This window comes from Antechinus flavipes, chromosome 3 (genome assembly GCF_016432865.1).
Source record: "Antechinus flavipes isolate AdamAnt ecotype Samford, QLD, Australia chromosome 3, AdamAnt_v2, whole genome shotgun sequence".
NCBI classification, from domain to species: domain Eukaryota; kingdom Metazoa; phylum Chordata; class Mammalia; order Dasyuromorphia; family Dasyuridae; genus Antechinus; species Antechinus flavipes.
This window is the reverse complement of record NC_067400.1, coordinates 234,517,276-234,536,265: the sequence shown is the minus strand read 5'-3', so window position 1 is coordinate 234,536,265 and position 18,990 is coordinate 234,517,276. Positions and strand designations below refer to the sequence as shown.

The 18,990-nt window shown below is 32.2% G+C and overlaps 1 protein-coding gene across 8 annotated transcripts in view; it reads right to left on the bottom strand.

Moving 5' to 3' along the window:
* Window positions 1-18,990, bottom strand: part of UBE3A (ubiquitin protein ligase E3A) — a 112,147-nt gene that overhangs the window by 42,284 nt on the left and 50,873 nt on the right. For 5 of the 8 annotated variants that reach the window (XM_051984654.1, XM_051984655.1, XM_051984652.1 and 2 more), the window contains exon 3: window positions 12,508-12,818. The exons of 2 other annotated variants lie outside the window; for them this stretch is intronic. In XM_051984654.1, coding sequence (XP_051840614.1) covers window positions 12,508-12,818 — 311 coding nt within the window. The remainder of the gene's footprint in view (window positions 1-12,507; window positions 12,819-18,990) is intronic. One more of the 8 variants, XM_051984658.1, reaches the window with a different exon arrangement.

Sequence of the window (18,990 nt, the reverse complement as noted above, 5' to 3'; positions counted from 1 at the left end):
ATAAAAATAGGCTTCCTGTAAGAAATAGTACTTAATTGGACAAATCTTTTTTTCTATACACTATAGTAGTGAGAGAAGGTACCCTGGTCTGTTTATCTTATTATTAAACTTAGAAACTTGTCAAGTTTTAAAAGCACATGTATATACTTAAATGCTTTACAAATACGTGTTAATAATATTATAAAAATTTTACAATGAAGAGTTAAGATTATAAGAGTTTCACATCTAGTTCAGAATTTGACCATACACCCCACATTGCCATGCAAGAATAAGCTGTTATAAAAACAAGTTTTTATTTCTTTATCTTATATTCTTTCTGTGCAATCACTCTTTATGGTTTCCATTTCCTCTGCTTCCCTCCATTTCTCTTCACCATATATACTGTGGTGAAGACAGACAAATTCCTTTACAGACTCACTTGTTCCTCTTCAGGATACTGACTTTAAGATATGTGAAAAGATCCTCTGATTCCAGAGAATAGTTAGTTTGTACTTTAATTCCATGGGCTATAATGGGAAATGGAAGACTAAATACATTATAGAATCAGCCACTTTCCCTCCTAACTTCCTCTTCCATCCAAGCATAGAGGCCCAGAAATATGCCTGTGACAAAAATGAAAACAGTCATCAGACTTGTTATAGCACTCAATAGGATACAAGCAACTATTTTCTCCTTTATGCTGGTGAATCCTGGTTTTTCTACTATACTCACTACTCTTCCTACCTTTCTCTATTTTTGTCAAGAACACAATTATCCTTCCTAATTCCTAATTCTGAAATTAGACTCAACTCCTCATTCTTCCTTCCTTCCAATATCTATTACCAAGTCTTAACAATTTTACTTGCATATCATGTTTGTGATATTTCTTTCTTTTCTGTTTCTGCCCACTCACATGGCCAAGCACACTGGTTCAGGCTTTCATCACCTCACTCCTAGATTTTGATACTACCCTCCCCTCCTAGTGACAGTATCTCCCTGCATCCAAGTCTCTTTCCTTTCCAATCTATCTTGAAAACAGCTACAGTGATTCCTAAAACACAGCTGACCACATCAGTTCTTTACCAAGAACTTTTGATGTTTCGCTATAGCTCCTGGTTAGGATTTGAAATCTTTCACAATCTGCTCCCAATCTATCTTTCCAAACTTATTGCACATTACATACCTTCATTCACTCTATAGTTCCACTAAAGTGCTCTATTTGCTCTTTTCCCTATATAACTCTCTATCTCCAATCCCCATGCCTCCATACAACACGATGAATCCCAGGCTGAGACTGCATGTGTTTGCTAAGTCCCTACAAAGTTCATCTCATTCTATGAGATCTCTCTTGATCCCTCTAGTGATTAATTCCAACCTCTAGAAGTTACATTGCATATATTGAGATTGATTTGATTACAAAATAGTTGTTTTATTTTTATTTTTATTTTAAATTTGGTAGAATGTAAACTCCTTTGAGGACAGAAACATTTTTTTCTTGTTTTTGTATACCTAGTACATACTACAATGCTATGAACTGAGTTTCATTAATGTTTTATCATTGAGTAGTCTTTGCAGTATCAATGTTTTTTAAAATAAAGAATATTTCTTTATTGTTTTATGAAAACATGCCTTATCTTACCTATAAAGTAAGAAAGGAAGCAAGAAAAATCTGCTTCCTCTTTTCTTGTATATTGTTTTCCTTTTAGAAAAAATATTAATGACTTCTGGATTAAAGGAACAACTCATATTGTATGAAAGGAAAAAAGCTTTTTCAAGCTTTCTCTTGATATTCAAATATTCAATAAATGATATTCAAATTTTCAATAAAAAGTTAATAAAAAAGAGAGAGAACATAACAAAAGGAAAGATTTATTGAAATGTAAAACAAGTGTAAGATTAAACCTAATCATAAATGAAATGAGGCAACTAGGTAATACAGAGGACAGTGATTGTATCTACAGTCAGAACGACTCTTCTTCCTGAGTTCCTGAGCTGCAAACATTACTAATTGTGTGACCCTGGACAAGTCATTTAAATATGTGCTTCAGTTTCCTCATCTGTAAAATGAGCTGAAGAAGGAAATGGCAAACCTTTTCAGTTTCTTTGTCAAGGAAACTCCAAATAGCCATAAAGAGTTGGACAAGACTGAAAAAGGAGTAATAACAACAATCATAGATGAAAAAGTTATCCAAATTTTTTATCTCATGCTTGAACTTTCTTTGGTAGAGAAAAATAAATTAATAAAATACGTCAAGAACGAGAACTTCCAAGTCTCAAACACATCTTAAAGACTAGTAGCCATGGTTTGTGATTAAAACTGCTTTGAAATCAAAATATATCTGTTCCTGGGCTGTTATATTTTATAACAAAGAGTATGACTAAAGCAGCATGGCAGGGGCATCGTGAACTGAGTTTCATTAATGTTTTATCACTGAGTAGTTTTTGCAGTATCAATGTTTTTTAAAATAAAGAATATTTCTTGATATTATAATGCAAAATAAGTATTTTACTTTAAAAGAGAACAAATGGCATTTTAAGGATTTAGTTCAAGTTGTCTTCATTAACGATTATTAAGACTTAACTGCAAATTATACAAAAACAATAATTTTCCCAACAATAATGTGAGGATATTACAAAATGCTACTTAAAAGGAGCCAACCTGCTAATTTAATCTCCCTCACAACCTGATCATTACCAATACTGCTTAAGTATACTGAGAATGACAGAAGTGGTGAATAAATTTATATCATATATCAATGATTCCTAGTTGTTTTTTAGAATCCCTTAACAAGAGCCTAAAAAATTATTTAAAGTTACTTATTTTACCAACAAAATTGCCTGAATTTAGTATATTTGGCTTTAATGAAATTATATGTTCAAAGATAGGCTTAAAAAAAAAAAAAGGCAAGCAGTCCTTTAGACTTATCTCCTAAAACTTAATATAAAATATCAGAGTTTGTTTCAAATTTTAGACTTTCAAAGTATAGTAAAAAGAATCCAGAAATATCATCAGTCACAAGAGAATCAATAGGTTCAGAATTTAAAATGTAAATGTAAATACCTACATTAAACAAGCTTTACATGAGTTGGCTTTAAAATATGGCTAAACTTCTTTAATTTAGATCAACTAAAAAAAAGAAGGAATTTCAGAATATTTGAAATGCTTATCATCATGTGGAAGTGACTGGTTATCAGTGTAATCAATTAGATTCTCTAAGGCTAAGCTTGTGGAATGGAATACAAGTTCTAGCAGGTCTGACATGAAGCTGGAAAGATAAGGGAACTAAACAAAAGCTTGTGAATCTGTAGTCAGAGGACCAAAAGTGTCCTCTGGAAAGTGTGCATGGAAGATAGGGAAGGGAGGGGGAAATAATTACTAGAAGGTCAGTATGTGGGTATACTCAGCTAAATAGAATCCCATTCACTACGTTAAATAACTTCCAACACTTGAAAATTAAAAAAATAAAAATACCCAAGTGAAATTAAATACATAACTGAGGAACAGGGACATCCCTAGCTAACGTAGAGGTAATCCAGCTACTTGGGGCAAATTCGTCCTTGATTATGCAAAAATATGTAATTCTGATGTAGAATTATATTGGCTGACCTCGTAGTAAGGACAAGGCAATGTGAACCTCCCAAAAAATATTTTATTATATTCACTGACTTATCCAATACCATTCATTTCCAAAGACTTGTGATAGATACTGAAGTTGATGCAAATTTTAAATTAGACATAGTCCTTCATTAAGTCCCACTGGTGGAATTTACACTTCATCAGTGGAACAGGACTTATGTATATACATGAAGACAATATATGATATGAAAAGTTTAGAGAGTTATGTGAGGTTTGCTAGATTAGATGAATTAAAAGCTGGAATTAAGGTTGCAGGGAGAAATATCAACAATCTCAGACATGCAGATGATACCATTTTGACGATAGAAAGTAAAGAGGAATTAAGAAATTTCTTGATGAGGGTGTAAGCTTATAAAAGCTAGAGACAGCTTGAAATGACATCAAAATAAACAAACAAAAACACAACTAAGATTTTGGCAACTGATTCCATTATTTTCAGAGAAATAGAGGGATAAGAAATGGAAGCATCAGATTTTATATTCTTTGGCTCAAAAATCACTGCAGACAGCAACTGGAGCCATGAAATTATGACTCTTGTTCCTTGGAAGGAAAGCTTTGAGAAATTTGGATAACTTACTAAAATGCATCACCTTGTCAACAAAGAGGGCATGGCATGCTGGATGTCTCTTGTCAGTGTACCAGTGCATGGCTGTGAGAGTTGCTCTGAGGAAAGCAAAGAAAGCACTACAGAATTGACACTTTTAAATTGTGGTGTTGAAAATCCCTTCCTTGGACAGCAAGGAGATCAAATCAATCAATTTATTCAACCTATTTACTAAAATATCAAATACCATAACTATATATACTTTGGTCAAATGATGATAAAATGACTCATTGGCAAAAACCCTCTTGTTAAGAAAGACCGAAGATAAAATAAAAAGGGATGACAGAGGATCATGGAAACAATGAAGTGAATTTGTAAAACCCCCAAGAGATAGTGGAAGATAAAAGGTCCTGGTGTGCTATGGTCCATGGACTCACAAATAGTCAGGAATGACTGAATGACTGAACAACAAAAACATGTGGAAACGAGAAAGCGGGAAATATGAGAACTGTTTTCAAATATGTGAGGGCTGGAAGAGCCAACAGACTTGCTCTACTTGGCCTCAGGAGTTGATGCTGGAGGAAGCCGAGAGGAAAAAACCTCTCAACAATGAAAGCTTTCTAAATGTAGAATGCGCTTCACTTGGAGATTGAAGACGTTCTCTCTCATTGGAGGCCTTCAAGTAGACAAATATTATTGGGCATATTGTAGAGAGGATTGTAGAGAGGATTCTTATCTGGCTAAGGGTTACATGGACAAGATAGTCAATGAGTGATCTTTTTAAAGGAAGATAATATTCCAAAAGATAAACGTCAAGGATATATAACTTGGGAAACACCTACTTTAAGAAGATCAGGAAAGGAAAAGATGTCAATGAAAGAAAAAGAGAAGGAAATGTTAGAGAGGCAGCAAAACTAAGAAAGCAATTATCTCTGAAGCTAAGGAAAGCAAGGAAAGCATGATCAGTAATGTCAAAGGCTATTATTTAAAAAAAAAATCAGGATAAATATAAACAAAAACAAAAGCCTTGTTAATCTTTAGGACCTCAGCTTTAGAATGTAAACTCCTTAAGGAGAAGAGTAGTAAGTAGCTTTTTTCTTGTATTCTCAACATTTACAATTGCATAAAGAACAAAATCAGTGCCTAACATGCTAATTGCCTGCTTTAAAAGAGCAAAAGATCTGTAACAAGTTAAAAAGAAAGTAGGTTATGAAGAAATAGGACTTAGTGAAGCAGGCCACACAGAGAAACTTCCTCCATTCTCCCTGCCCCATGCCCAATCCTGCCAAGACACCACTGGGCCCCAAAGGGTCAAATGGAGCAAACTGTGGGAACACTTGCTTTTTGCCCCATTCTGGTTCCTACTCAAACCCACTGAGATTTCTTATTCCCCAACAATCTTTTTGACAATGCACTTTCCCCTTTTCTGCTTCAGGCTAACCAACTCCCAGACCTACTTACACCCTTATCAACATTTGTGAACTAGGCCCCACCAAAGCCATCCCCCAACCATGGATGTGAGATGAACATGATTGGTAACACTGATTCTATGTGCAGGAAGTCAACAATTATAATCTTCCCAGTAATAACTGTGTACCATCATGCTTTCCCATTTTTCCTATTGCTGTACACTATTAAACATCATGACCATCTTAGCTGGTTGGTTGCTGTCTGTTCCTGAAGATAACCAAAGGGACATCACTGTGGTAGAGTCAAGTTACTGTGGGTCTGACTGTGGCGAATCAGACCAATATGAGCTCAGAGTGCTCTGCCACTGGTCAAACACAAATAGTCTCTATGAACATCTGGGGTAACTTCTCTAACTGTGCATCTCTCATTTCTTCGAGGCTAATGCAATTCTGCTTTGCTCATAGAGCACAGCAACTTCTCTGAAGAAGGCATGGCATGCTGGATGTCTCTGTCAGTGTCCCCCATGTCATACAATCGATTCTAAAGTTCTTGAGAGACCATCTGCACTGTTACTATTTTCCTTCCTCTTTCCTCCCCTCCAAGAATCATAGGATCTTTCCATTCTCCCTGCAGCTGAACCCTCCTATGTGTTGTCTTCCTCAATTAAAATGTGAGCTCTTTGAAAAGAGGCCTTTTGGTTTTTCATTTGTATCCCCAGCAGGTAGCACAATGTTTGTCACATGGTAAGTACTTAATAAATGCTTTTAAAATTCATTTATTCATACCAGAAATAGAAAAAATTTCAAAAATCATTGGCATAAACCAAAAAGGAAAAACAACATATAGTTGTAAAAGATAAAGGTTAAAGGATGATATTAGGTTGATGGAGAGAGATAAGTAAATTATAGATACAAAAAAGAAAAGAAATGATTGACAGAGCAATATTCTGGAGAGTTCAGGCTCAAAAATACAAAAGAATTAATTTTAACAGGGAATAAACTTATCATTTAACTGAGCCAAAAGCAAAGGACAAAGGAATGAGTGAAAATACTGAAAAGTTTTGAGCAGTGAAGGAAAAAAATTGAGGGAAATCTCTTCTGTAAGACAATATTCTCAGTAAACTAGAAGGTTAATTGAGGAAGACCTATTAGTGAGTTTAGCATTTATACATAGTAAAATTTACCTTGAGTAGAAGAACTGCTGAAAAGTATCCAAAGCCTTCTCTCTCCATCAATGGAGAGATTTGTGGGTAACAAAATTTTTCCATCAGTGGAAATTAATATTAGAGTTACTTGTGACAATGACAGTTTAAATTACTTGTCTAGAATCACAAAGAGGTATCTGAGGCAAGATTATCCACTCTGACCTCAAGGAAAACTTTCTATCCATTAAGCTATATTGCTTCTCTTCTTCACCAAGTTATATTTATTAACATCTTTATTAACATCTTCTACTTTAAAAGATTTTACCTCCAGGATAGGAGGGAAAGGCAGAAAGACAGATAAGGAAAAAAGGATGAAAAATACAGGTTCATTTATTTACACTGCTAGTAATAAGATGAAACAAATTGTCTTCTTGCCAGTTCACATCTCTTTAAATATATCTCTTTTGAATTTTTTCTAAAAGCAAACATGAGAATTCTAATCCCTTCAATTACTCTAATCATTTCTTAACAAATCTAACCAATTACAAGCAAAGAAACAAACTGCTTCTAGGAAGCAATACAATGGAATTAAAATTAAACATTTTTCCTACTGCTACATAAAGTACAACTCCAATGTCTTGTGTTATAGAATGAAGATAATGTGGGATTCCTGAAGATTATGTCAGTAAAAGAAAAGTCCTAGAAGGTTCCAGGAAGTGCTTGCTGGGCAGGCTGGTCATTTGTTAATATATTGGTTGGTGATGGCACCTCATAAAATAAAAACAAATAGAGAATTCTATTTCTGTAATGACAGCAACAGTATAACAGAAATGAAGGAAGAGAATAATAAGAATCCCAATGTTTTAGTCCCTCTATAAATACCAACTTAGCTACTGGAACTTTACATATGAACTTCTCAACCAGTGGTCAAAAAGAAGACACACTTTGAAAAGAACTGAGCAGAATGAATCATGACATTCTTGCTATAGATAAAATCACCTAAAAGGAAGTTGAAACTAAGTGGAAGAATGCTCACAGATTCTCTCTGGAAGGGAAAATAATGAAGTTGGCAGAGTTGGTTCTATCCTAAGTTCAGAAGCAACTAGAAAGATCATTTCATGATGCATCTGGTCATCTCTTATCACAGGATTCCTAAGTGTTTGCCAAAAAACTACCAATTGCAGCTAATGTACAACATCTATTGAAGAAGCAATAAAGAAATTCGATAAAGTGTTTCATAAGATGCTCTAAATTAAATAAACATATGCTTCCAAGATTCAATAATTTCAATGTTATGGCACCAAAGTTAAGATAGTAAAATCAGACAAAAAGATAGTAAAGTCAGAACTAAGGAAAGAAAGAGACAGTAAAGTGATGATTACCCAGAATCCTAACAACTCTCTACCACACATACCGGGGGGAAAAAAAGGAGTTTTGAAGATCAGGAAGGCACTGGATATCATGAGTATCTAATTTTTAAAAAATGAAACTGATTTTAATGGGCATTGACTACCTCAAAACTGTCTTAAGAATCAAAGTCAGGAGTATCTGAAGAATCAAGATTACTGACTTACTTGGGGAAAAAAGTCAAAATGAATACAGAATTAGAAGGATAAAAGTGACCAAAAAAATATGGTATGCAATCAGAACTCTAACTTGATCAATGTAAATAAGCCATTGATCTGAGAGGAAAACAGTGGAGAACAGGAGAATGGCTAGAAGAAAATGACACTGAAATCAATTACATCAATTTCATATAAAAATTTAACTGATGTATATCAAATTCTATAAGTAAATAAAGAGCTTAAAAGCCACTTTACTCAATAACACTTGATCTACTTGTTAGGTAGAAAAAGAGAACAGAAAAACTCAGCTCATAAAACAACAAAAGAAGTGAAAGGAAAAACAAATCTGAAAGCTGGCAAGAGAACCATTTAAACAAAATCATTCTAAAGGTTTAATGATGAAATTGTAAGAGTAACAAAGAGAAAAATGATTTTAAAAACCCCACCTCTTTTTACTATAATGGTACATCCTATTATTTGCTAATTATATAAAAACATTATATTTGATGGAGGGAAATATGACTTTAAAGTTTTTTCTCTAACAAGTTGTCTCCCATGGACCCACCAAATTTATACAAGATTTCCTGAAAAACTTCTTCTTGTTCAAAACCCTGGCGATTATTAATACCAAGGAAGGCAAAAAACTAGAGACATATATTTGATATTGACATGTTTGCTATCCTAAGGCAAGAGATGTAGTCCTTAAGTTTAAATCCCACAGTTTAAGCTAAAGAGGTTTCCTCTTTATATGGTGAGGCCCCCCCCAATTTGAGAATGATAAAGTACTGATTATATCAAGTCCTAGAACAAATATGTAAAGTTTCTGGGATGGATCAAATTAAAATTTGAGAAATATTTAACAAAATACAGAGAAGTCCAATACAAAATAAATACTGCTAATTTGGAGTTTTCTAAGTCAAGATGTTGGAAAAGTGCTGGTAAAGGATGCCATTAAAGTGATATTTGGGAAAAGCTGGACAGTCAATGGACAGTCTGTGTGAGTACTGCTTGACCTATATACTTCCCCACTCCATACTTATATAGACAAGACATGAACAGATGGGCAAAAAATAAAAAAGTTATGTGTTTTTATTGGAAGGATTTGCCAAAATGTTAAGATCACAGATTCACTGGACTATTGTGGGGAAGGGGGGGGGGGCAAGGAAAGGAGGAGGAAAGGGGTAATAGGAGAGATAGAAAGGAAGAAGAGAGAGAAAATGAGTATAAAAGGAAAACTCAACTTGAACTAACTATATTAAAAGAGTAAATTGAGTAAAACCAGTATGAATTAGCAAAATTTTGCCTTGCACAAGCAACTCAAGTGCTTATACGAACAAAGCAACCAATAATATTTTTAGGAAGACCTTTTTCCACGATCAAAAAAAAAAAAAATGAAAATGAAAATGTTTTTACAGAAGCATTCTTATTTCTTCAACTTAAATAGTTAATATTTCAAAGCAAGTTTAGCACTTTGTAATCTTAAAACAGCAAATAAAGATGTTAGGAAACATCGCTATTCAATAGCACGGCTGAAGCATAATACATTTTGCCCTACTTTCCAGTAACTTCTTTCTCAAAACTGGCAAGCTAAGATGTTTAAAAATATTAACTAACTTAAAATACATAAACAGAACTAATGTGATAATTGTTCTTTCTACTGATCTGGAGAAATTTTGTGGACATCTACTCACAATCTACTAACTGAAAAACAAAACCCTTTTTTTTTAACCCAATTTGTCTTTTTAAATCAAGTATTAAAATTTTAAAAAATTTACAACATAATTTTTTAAAGAAATTATTTTTAAATGTCTTCTTATCTCTTGTTAAACTTTACCATTTATTATAAGCCTATCTTAGGAACTTCTGAGTATAGATTGATTTCTCCCCGGCATTATCATTATGATTTTAATGATTTTCTTATTTATTTAAGAGTTTACAGTTTAGCTTCATCTTAAGTACTTTCATATATCTAGATCATGATTAGATGATTATTTATTATAATCTATGAATCACAAGCATATAATTTCCCCCCACAGCATTCTCTGTCTTATTCTCACATTATCATGGACTATTTTATTTCATTAATATCACTGCTCCTTTTCCCTACTTTAGTGAAAAATGGGAAGCACAAAAACACTTTGAAGATCAAGGGGTTTAATGGACCTACATATACTTAATTGCTATATTACTATACAATAAGGAAACCCTTCTGTTAAATATGGAATGGAAAAAGAAAATTTTAACTTCAGTTGTTATATAGATCTGGGAAGAAAATTAACTGAAAAAATCTGAAAAAAAAACAAACAAAAAAAAAAATCAAGGAATAAAATAAAAATACAAACAACTCAATTCCAAAGGACAAAGACATCAAACTAGTCAAATGTCAAATTTCTCTGTCATTAAAGAAAATCTTTTAAACAGAATCCTAGTACAACACCGCCTGAATATAACACTGTTTTTAGGATTAAATGCAAGAATATTTAGATTTTTGTCTCATTGCACTCATAGGTGTTATACAATAAGCCTATATTAATAAAATTCCTGGAAATGATTTTGCAGCTTGACATCTAGCAAATTATTTTTTCAAAAATATTTTAAAACTGGAATTTGAAAGTTTAATCCTACAAACTAAACTTCATTTTTTAATAACCATGTGAAAATGGGACATAGCTTAAAAAGATTATCTTAGACTGCTCAAAATAGGTATTTAATATGGGGTTGTTGAACTGAAATAAGTTTTTTTCCTAGTTTAGAGAAATTGATAGCCAATTGAAATTTCTTGAAAATTTTTGTAATTATAGTGAACTGAATTCTAAAAGAAATGGCTATTCAACTTTGCATATGTTAGCATACATTTTTTCTAAGAGGTAAGTATTTAAATTTAACTTGATATTAAATTGAAAGAATTTAATCTCTTACCTGAAACCTAAAATTTTCTATTTTATCCTATCAATTTGAAATTCATTTATATTAGCAATTTAGCTAATGAGCTATGTGTTCTTTGGTAAATAATCTAAATTCTGTCTGTAAAATAAGAAGTCTGAACAAGACATTCCATGATACCAACTTTCAGCACTTTTCAAGCTTTTGTCAAGCCAGCAAATATTAATCCAAAGTAAAGTAGCAAGAATTCTTTGAGTAATTAGGGTAGAAAAAACCAGGGAGAAGAACAAAGGAGTTACAAAGTATTTGTGTTAAATTTGTGGAAAATGTTATATAAAATTTTCATTCTTTTTAAATCATGGAAATTCTCGGTGCTTCAACTATTACAAAGATTTGGATACATGAGGGGAAAAAATGACTGAACAAATATATAGTCATCTTATTAACACTATTATTATGAATTTTTTCTGCTTGAAAATGGTTTTAACTATCATAAGAACAATTATTTAAAAAAACTTGGACATAATAGATAATAATAAGTATTTTATAGATACAAAAGTCAAAAAGAAAAAGCAATGAAAATCAGGGATAAGTCAACTTCTAGGAAGGGATGATTTGCCTTTAGGAAAGACTACTCTACATGTTTGTTTGTTTGTTTTTTAATCTCTTACCTGAAACCTAAAATTTTCTATTTTATCCTATCAATTTGAAATTCATTTATATTAACAAGCATTCTTTAATGAAAATCAAATACTTCTAGGAGAATTAACTCTTTAAAATTGGCAAAAATTTTACCCAGAGGTAACCCAAAGTTTAGAGATTTGGGTATAAAATAGATAATTCTAGAGAAGAGAGCATTCTTGTGAAGTAGGATCTGTGCTCTTAGGAGAAAGTTCATAAAACTATGTGGGAAAAGGAGATATAGAAAGGCAAAGGGGAGAATGCTAAATTTCACTTCATTGAAATTTTGCTTAAGGGAACCCAAGGAAGGAGGAAGAATACATCTTCTTGTACCCATGTGGCCCTCTGCTCATAGGATTATAACTTCAAAATTTATGTACAATATGAGTTAAATAAATTCATGTGGACCTGTCTGGTAACCTACCATTTATAATATTGATTTCATGAGAAACGTGTTATTTATTGACAAATTCATGGAATAATAATAATATTAAAAGCTTGAAACAACACAGCTAGCTTGTACCATGGATGCTTGTGCTATCCATCAAAACCAAAATGTTATAAACCAAAAATGTTACAAAGAAGGGTTTACATTATGCCATAATTTCTTAATAATTTAACAACACATCAAAAAACAAATGTGAATTAAAATAAAAATTCTTACCTTTAAAGTCATCTCTAGGGCCTTGTACTTCCTTCTTGTTCATTTTCCTATCAGTGCAGGAGTTGTTATGGGCACCTTTAGAGTTGTTTTCAAGGTAAGCTGAGCTGGTTCCTTTCTTGGAGGGATGAGGATCACAGAGTTTTGCATTAATCTTATAAAGCTCGAGGGCCTTAATAGCTGCTGCATTGTTATCCATACGAAGAAAAGTTGGACAGGAAGCACAAAACTCATTCGTGCAGACCTCATTTCCACAGCCCTCAGTTAACTGGTGGTAGTAGCGTTCTATTAGATGCTTTGCAGCTGCTCGCTTCCTGTACCAAACATTCAAACAGTAAGCATAAAGATTAGTATGGCGTTCATATACAAAGCTCATTCAGATTTTCAGCAAAGCAATAATTAGTCAAGCACAATCTGTGTAATATTTTAAAAGAAATTAAGAATATGTAAGGTTTCTATTTTTAATCAAAATTTTGATTATCATTGACAAAACATTTGATCTGTCATCAGTAAGGTTAAATTAAAATTTAGTAGCTTTTAAGATATTTCATTTAAATAAAACATTTTATATTTTATTTCATTCTTATATAAAAAGGTTTGGAGAAATATAAATTGCTAAGAATAAGGAATATTTAATGAAAATTACATGGATCTTACCTTCCAAAGAATGCTTTCATATTTTAAAAATGGGTCTATAATTAAAATTGTTTAGATTGCACAATAACCACTTTCTAAAATTTTAAAAGTACAGTTCTGCTTTCCCTTTATCTAAAGACTATCTTTTGACTGCAACTGTGTGTAAATACCATATGTAACAGGCTAAAATTTTGTAAAATTTAAAAACAATTAAAAATAATTTTTAAAAATAAAATAAATTTAAATCTAAATTTAATTTTTCATATTTATTTACTACCCTATATACATGAAAATATCATGATACATAACTGTCTATACTAATTCTATTCTTAAAGAATTGGTTGAGTTTCAAAATCCAAACTATAAAATACAATTATGAAGCCTATTACTTAATAGTTTAATAAATTCATCTCATATTGTATTCAGAGTTTATGAATGTGTTATGATGAGCTGAAAAAAAAAAAGAGGGACTATATATTCTACATACTTCATAACCTTCAAAGGAAAGTAAGCATTTACCACTAGTGTTTGTAACAATAAAGATTGGATGGCCATCTAACCTAACCTAAAGGGTTATAGAAGAGATTCCTGAATGGGAGAGTTATTTGGTCTACATGAAGTCTAAATCTAAAAATCTAGATTTCTAAATCTAAAATTCTGTGATCATATGATCCTGGCAGAATAAGGCTGTAGAGACTACTGAATAAAGAAAAATATTTTATTATAGCCTACAGACTCTCCACATTTATGGGAAAAAACAGGGTACAACATCCTAGGAGGTATACAGAGACAAAACTAAATATAAAACATGTATAGTGGTGTGCTGGTCCTCCAAGATTCAGCTTTTTTTATTTGTTTTGGTTTCTTCCTCAGGAGGGGGCGAGAAGCAGTAAAGTTTCAATGTCTGAGCCCACACAAAACAGGAGAGGTATAACAATAGTGAATTATATATTAAATAAAAAATATATGAAGAAAACCATGCATTTCAAAGCAGGATTTTATTGTAAAGCTTACAAGACATCCTATCTCACAGATAGGTAATATAACATTCAAAATCAAATCAAATCAAATTTATTCTTCTGTTCTATCATGAAAGAAACATGCAGATTTGTAACCTATGACTCATGCCAAAACAGTTAACAAAAAACAAGGGCAATGCACAATAAAATGAGGTCAACAAATGCTCTTACTCTCTGCAGATAAAAAACCAGATGTATAGCCATACACATTTTACTGATGTCATTTTAATAAAAAATAAAAGTTAAATTGAAAAAAAAAATCCTATCTATATCTCTCCACTAACATTCATTATAAAAGTTGAAGGAGAAACACAATAATAACAATTTTTTCCCCTATGTTCACCAAAATATCCTTTGAATAAATAGTAGTACCAAATGTAATTTTATACAATATCAATCATTCCTAAATCAGTTAAATAGTGCCAAGAAAATTTTTTGAAAAACTCAAGAGCTATTTTCAAGTATTAATGGTTCCTCAGTGTCAGATTGGCTATGACGGACAAGGAAAAACAATGATAAATGTTGGGAAGGATGTGGGAAAACTAGGACACTAATGTATTGTTGGTAGAATTGTGAACTGATCCAGCCATTTTGGAGAGCAATCTGGAACCATGCTCAAGGGCCTATCAAACTGTGTATACCTTTTGACCCAGGAGTGTCATTACTGGGTCTGTATCCCAAGGAAATCATGAAGGAAAGAAAAGTACTCACATGTATAAAAATATTTGCAGAAGCTCTTTTTGTTGTAGCAAAGAATTGGGAAAATAAATAAATACCCTTCAATTGGGAAATCACTGAATAAGTTATGGTATAAGAAAGAAATGGAATATTAATATTCTATTAAAAATTACGAATAGTCTGATTTTAGAAAGGCTTGGAAAGATTTACATAAATATGCTAAGCAAAACAAGCAGAACAAAGAATACATTGTATACAATAACAGCAAAATTGTGCGATGATTAAGTATGAAGACTTGGTTCTTTCCAGTAGTTCAGTGATCCAAGGTAATCCCAATAAACTTTGTATAAGAAAAGACCATCTGCATCCAGAAAGAGAACTATGAAGACTGAATGTAAATCAACACATGCTAGGCTCACTTCTTTTTTTCTCTCTCTCATGGCTTTTCCCTTTTTGTTCTGATTTTTTTCTCCCAGCATAATTCGTAAAGAAATGTATATATTTTTTTTTAAATTAATGAGCGTGTAAAATAAAACAATAAAAAAGTAAATAAAATAGTCTTCCTCAGAAGACTTTTCAATTTTATACAGGCAAAATTTAATCAGATGCCATAGTGATCATTTTGGGAATCCTCTTTATGTAGAGCAGCACAAACAAATTAAGTATCTGATAGGTAGAATAGAACTCTCTGGAAAGCAAAGCTTTAGAGTATTTATGTAGATGTGTTATGTACCAATAATCTTTCAAAAGAAATCTAGAAATAATCTACCCTAGTAGTTCCTAAATCATGAACCAATATCATCTCATTAATACATTAGCTTTCAAGTATTGTGGAGCCAGTCAGGATAATACATAATAAGCTTTCTTTTTTTTTCCTTTCCAATAATAGTCCCTGATTTCATAAGCAGTGTGGCATAGTGGAAAGAAAAGTTAAATAAGGAGTGTGTGGTTCTGGGTCGATGATTAATCACTGAGTCTCAGCTTCCTCATCCTTAAAAAAGGAAAAAAAGCACCTGTAGTGCTGACCTCAGAGGATATCTCTAAAGAAAAAGGATAATGTATGAGAAGTACTTTGTAATCTTTAAACATTAATTTGAAGCTAATTTAAAATTTATAATAATTTGGATTGTGTAAAGAGTAAAACTAAAACCTGAGTTTCACTAATACTATATTGTATCCAATCTGCTTAATTAGCCAAAAACCTGTAAGACATTAAATTATTATTTTTCATTAAAATTTCAAGTATAAATCCTAGTATTCTTCTTGGACAAAATACATTTAAAATTACATAATATTTCTCAGCACTAAAGTATATTAAAAATTATAAAGTTCTCCAAAATGACTCTCAAACATTAATACAAAATTTCCTTTGTTAGAATCTTCTTTAATATAGTCATCTTATATGAAATTTTAAATAAAAGTTGCTTATGTAGAAGTTATTAAAAAATATAAAATCATTCAGTTTTGAGCATTCCTACATATTCTCCAAAATACACATGATTTTAATACAGAGTACCTGCTTTACTTTTAATAATTTATAATAAACAAAACTATCCATTTATGTACTTGGATACAATTGATATTGTAGCACCATGAAGAAGGAAAAATGAAAAAGAATTATGGGATCACAGAATCAGATCTGGGTAATATATGTATTCCCTTATTACGGTTTCACATAAGTTTGGTAGTGAAGTGATTTGTCTGTTGACAATCTTCAGGGCAGCTAAGTGGAGACGGCTAGATGTGCATAGAGTCTTTCTGAGTTCAAATCCAGCCTTATATGCTTACTTACTGTGTAACCTAGACAAGTCACTTAACACTGCTTCTTACTCTGAAAATGAATTGGAGAAGGGAATGGCAAACCAACCAGCACCTTTGCCAAAGTCAGACATCACTGAAATGACTGAACAATGACTACTAGGAAAATTTCTTTTTGAATGATTAGGGAAGTCACTGGCAAGTTTCCAAAGTATTCTACACCTTAACATAACCAGCATAAGATTATTTGCAAACAGGAGCATTCGAGAACTTTAAGTAGACAAAAGAAATCACATTTTTGTTTGAAAATTTCCCAATATGAAAGGGACCTGTATGTGCAAAATGTTTGTGGTAGCCCTGTTTGTAGTGGCTAGAAACTGGAAAATGAATGGATGCCCATCAATTGGAGAATGGCTAGGTAAATTGTGGTATATGAATATTATGGAATATTATTGTTCTGTAAGGAATGACCAGCAGGATGAATACAGAGAGGCTTGGAGAGACTTACATGAACTGATGCTAAGTGAAATGAGCAGAACCAGGAGATCATTATACACTTTGACAACGATATTATATGAGGATGTATTCTGATGGAAGTGGATTTCTTTGACAAAGAGACCTAACTGAGTTTCAATGGATAAATGATGGACACAAGCAGCTACACCCAAAGAAAGAACACTGGGAAACGAATATGAACTATTTGCATTTTTGATTTTCTTCCCGGGTTATTTTTACCTTCTGAATCCAATTCTCCCCTGTGCAACAAGAGAACTGTTCGGTTCTGCAAACATATATTGTATCTAGGATATACTGCAACGTAATCTAACATATATAGGATCTAGGGGAGGGGGTAGAGGGAGGGAGGGAGGGGAAAAATCGAAACAGAAGCGAATGCAAGGGATAATGTTATAAAAAAATTACCCTGGCATGGATTCTGTCAATATAAAGTTATTATAAAATAAAATAAAATTAAAAAAAAAAAGAAAAGAAAATTTCCCAATATAACTTCCATGAATACCTTCAGTAAATGTCTTTGTATTTTATGTTTTGTTTGATATTGATAATCAAAGGAATAATTGATTTTTTTTTTAATCTCTCCATTTATCAGGAATTCTTTCATGATCTCAATACCTTGTTAAAGTAAATCCTGAAATTTGCCAAGTCAGGTGCTTTTTATAATCAACAAACAATAAACAGTGGTATGCTGTGTCCTCTACCCATCAGTCAGCTGATGCTCCACAGAAAAGCATTTATAAGAAAGAAGGTAGGGAAAGGAAAAGGGAAAGGGAAAGGAAAAGGCATGTTACTAAGTGCTTACTATGTTCCAGTCACTTTAAGTATTTTACAAATATTATCTCATACAATACTTACAATGACCTTGTAAGGTAAGTACTATTATTATCCCTTTTTTACAGTTAAGGATAGTCAGAAGTTAGACAGTCAGTAATTAAGGAACTTGCCAAGGGTTTCACGGCTAGTTAAGTGTCTGAAGATAGATCTGAACCTAGATGTTCCTGATATGTAATCTAATATTCTATTTACTGTACTACCTAGATCCTCATTTATAAAAGCTAACAGTTCTCTCTGTTACCAATGACATCCTGAATATGTGCAGATAATTCTTATCAAGACATAACAATAATGATAATAGTAAGTGACATTTATATACAGCTTACTTTGTGCCAGGAATGTATTTAAGTGCTTTATAATTATTATCTCATTTAGGTCAGAATTTGGTGATAGTTCAGGATCACAAATCTGAAATATAAAACTGCATTAATCTTTCCCCTTCTTTTGGAATCTATTCCTTACTGAAATATTTTAAAATTGATTCTAAATGTCTTAAATAATATGTTGCTGCCAGCACAAATTGTTTTTCCTGTACTTTTGGTTAGATCTAAGTTCTCTTCTTGCCAATTGGTATTGGCAAACTACATTGGTGCTTGACAATTATTATTAGTATATGATAGATGGTAGCTTTATTATCATGGAGTGAAAAAAAGAAATCAAAATAGAATCAGTAGACAATCTATTTAATTTTGAACTCTGTTGCCCTCTTTCATTAAAGTCTCACTTTTTCCTCCTTTTTTCTTGAATGATACTGTAACTGATCTTCCAATATTCTAATACTTTTTATTTATTAATCAAGTACCTAGCACAGAAAACAGTGCTAAATGCTGAGGACAGGTCTTTGCCCTAAATAAAGGACATTATTTCCTAATGGGTTTATTGGCTAAATTTATTGCTGAGCTCTTCTGACATCATTATGAAGGTTACTTTTTTCATCGTTCCTCTAAGAAGTGGAGATGAATATAGCTGATACTATACATGCTGCTAAACATCAATGGAGAAAGCCACACAACCATTCTGTCTGGGTTCATTAAAAGTTTACAAT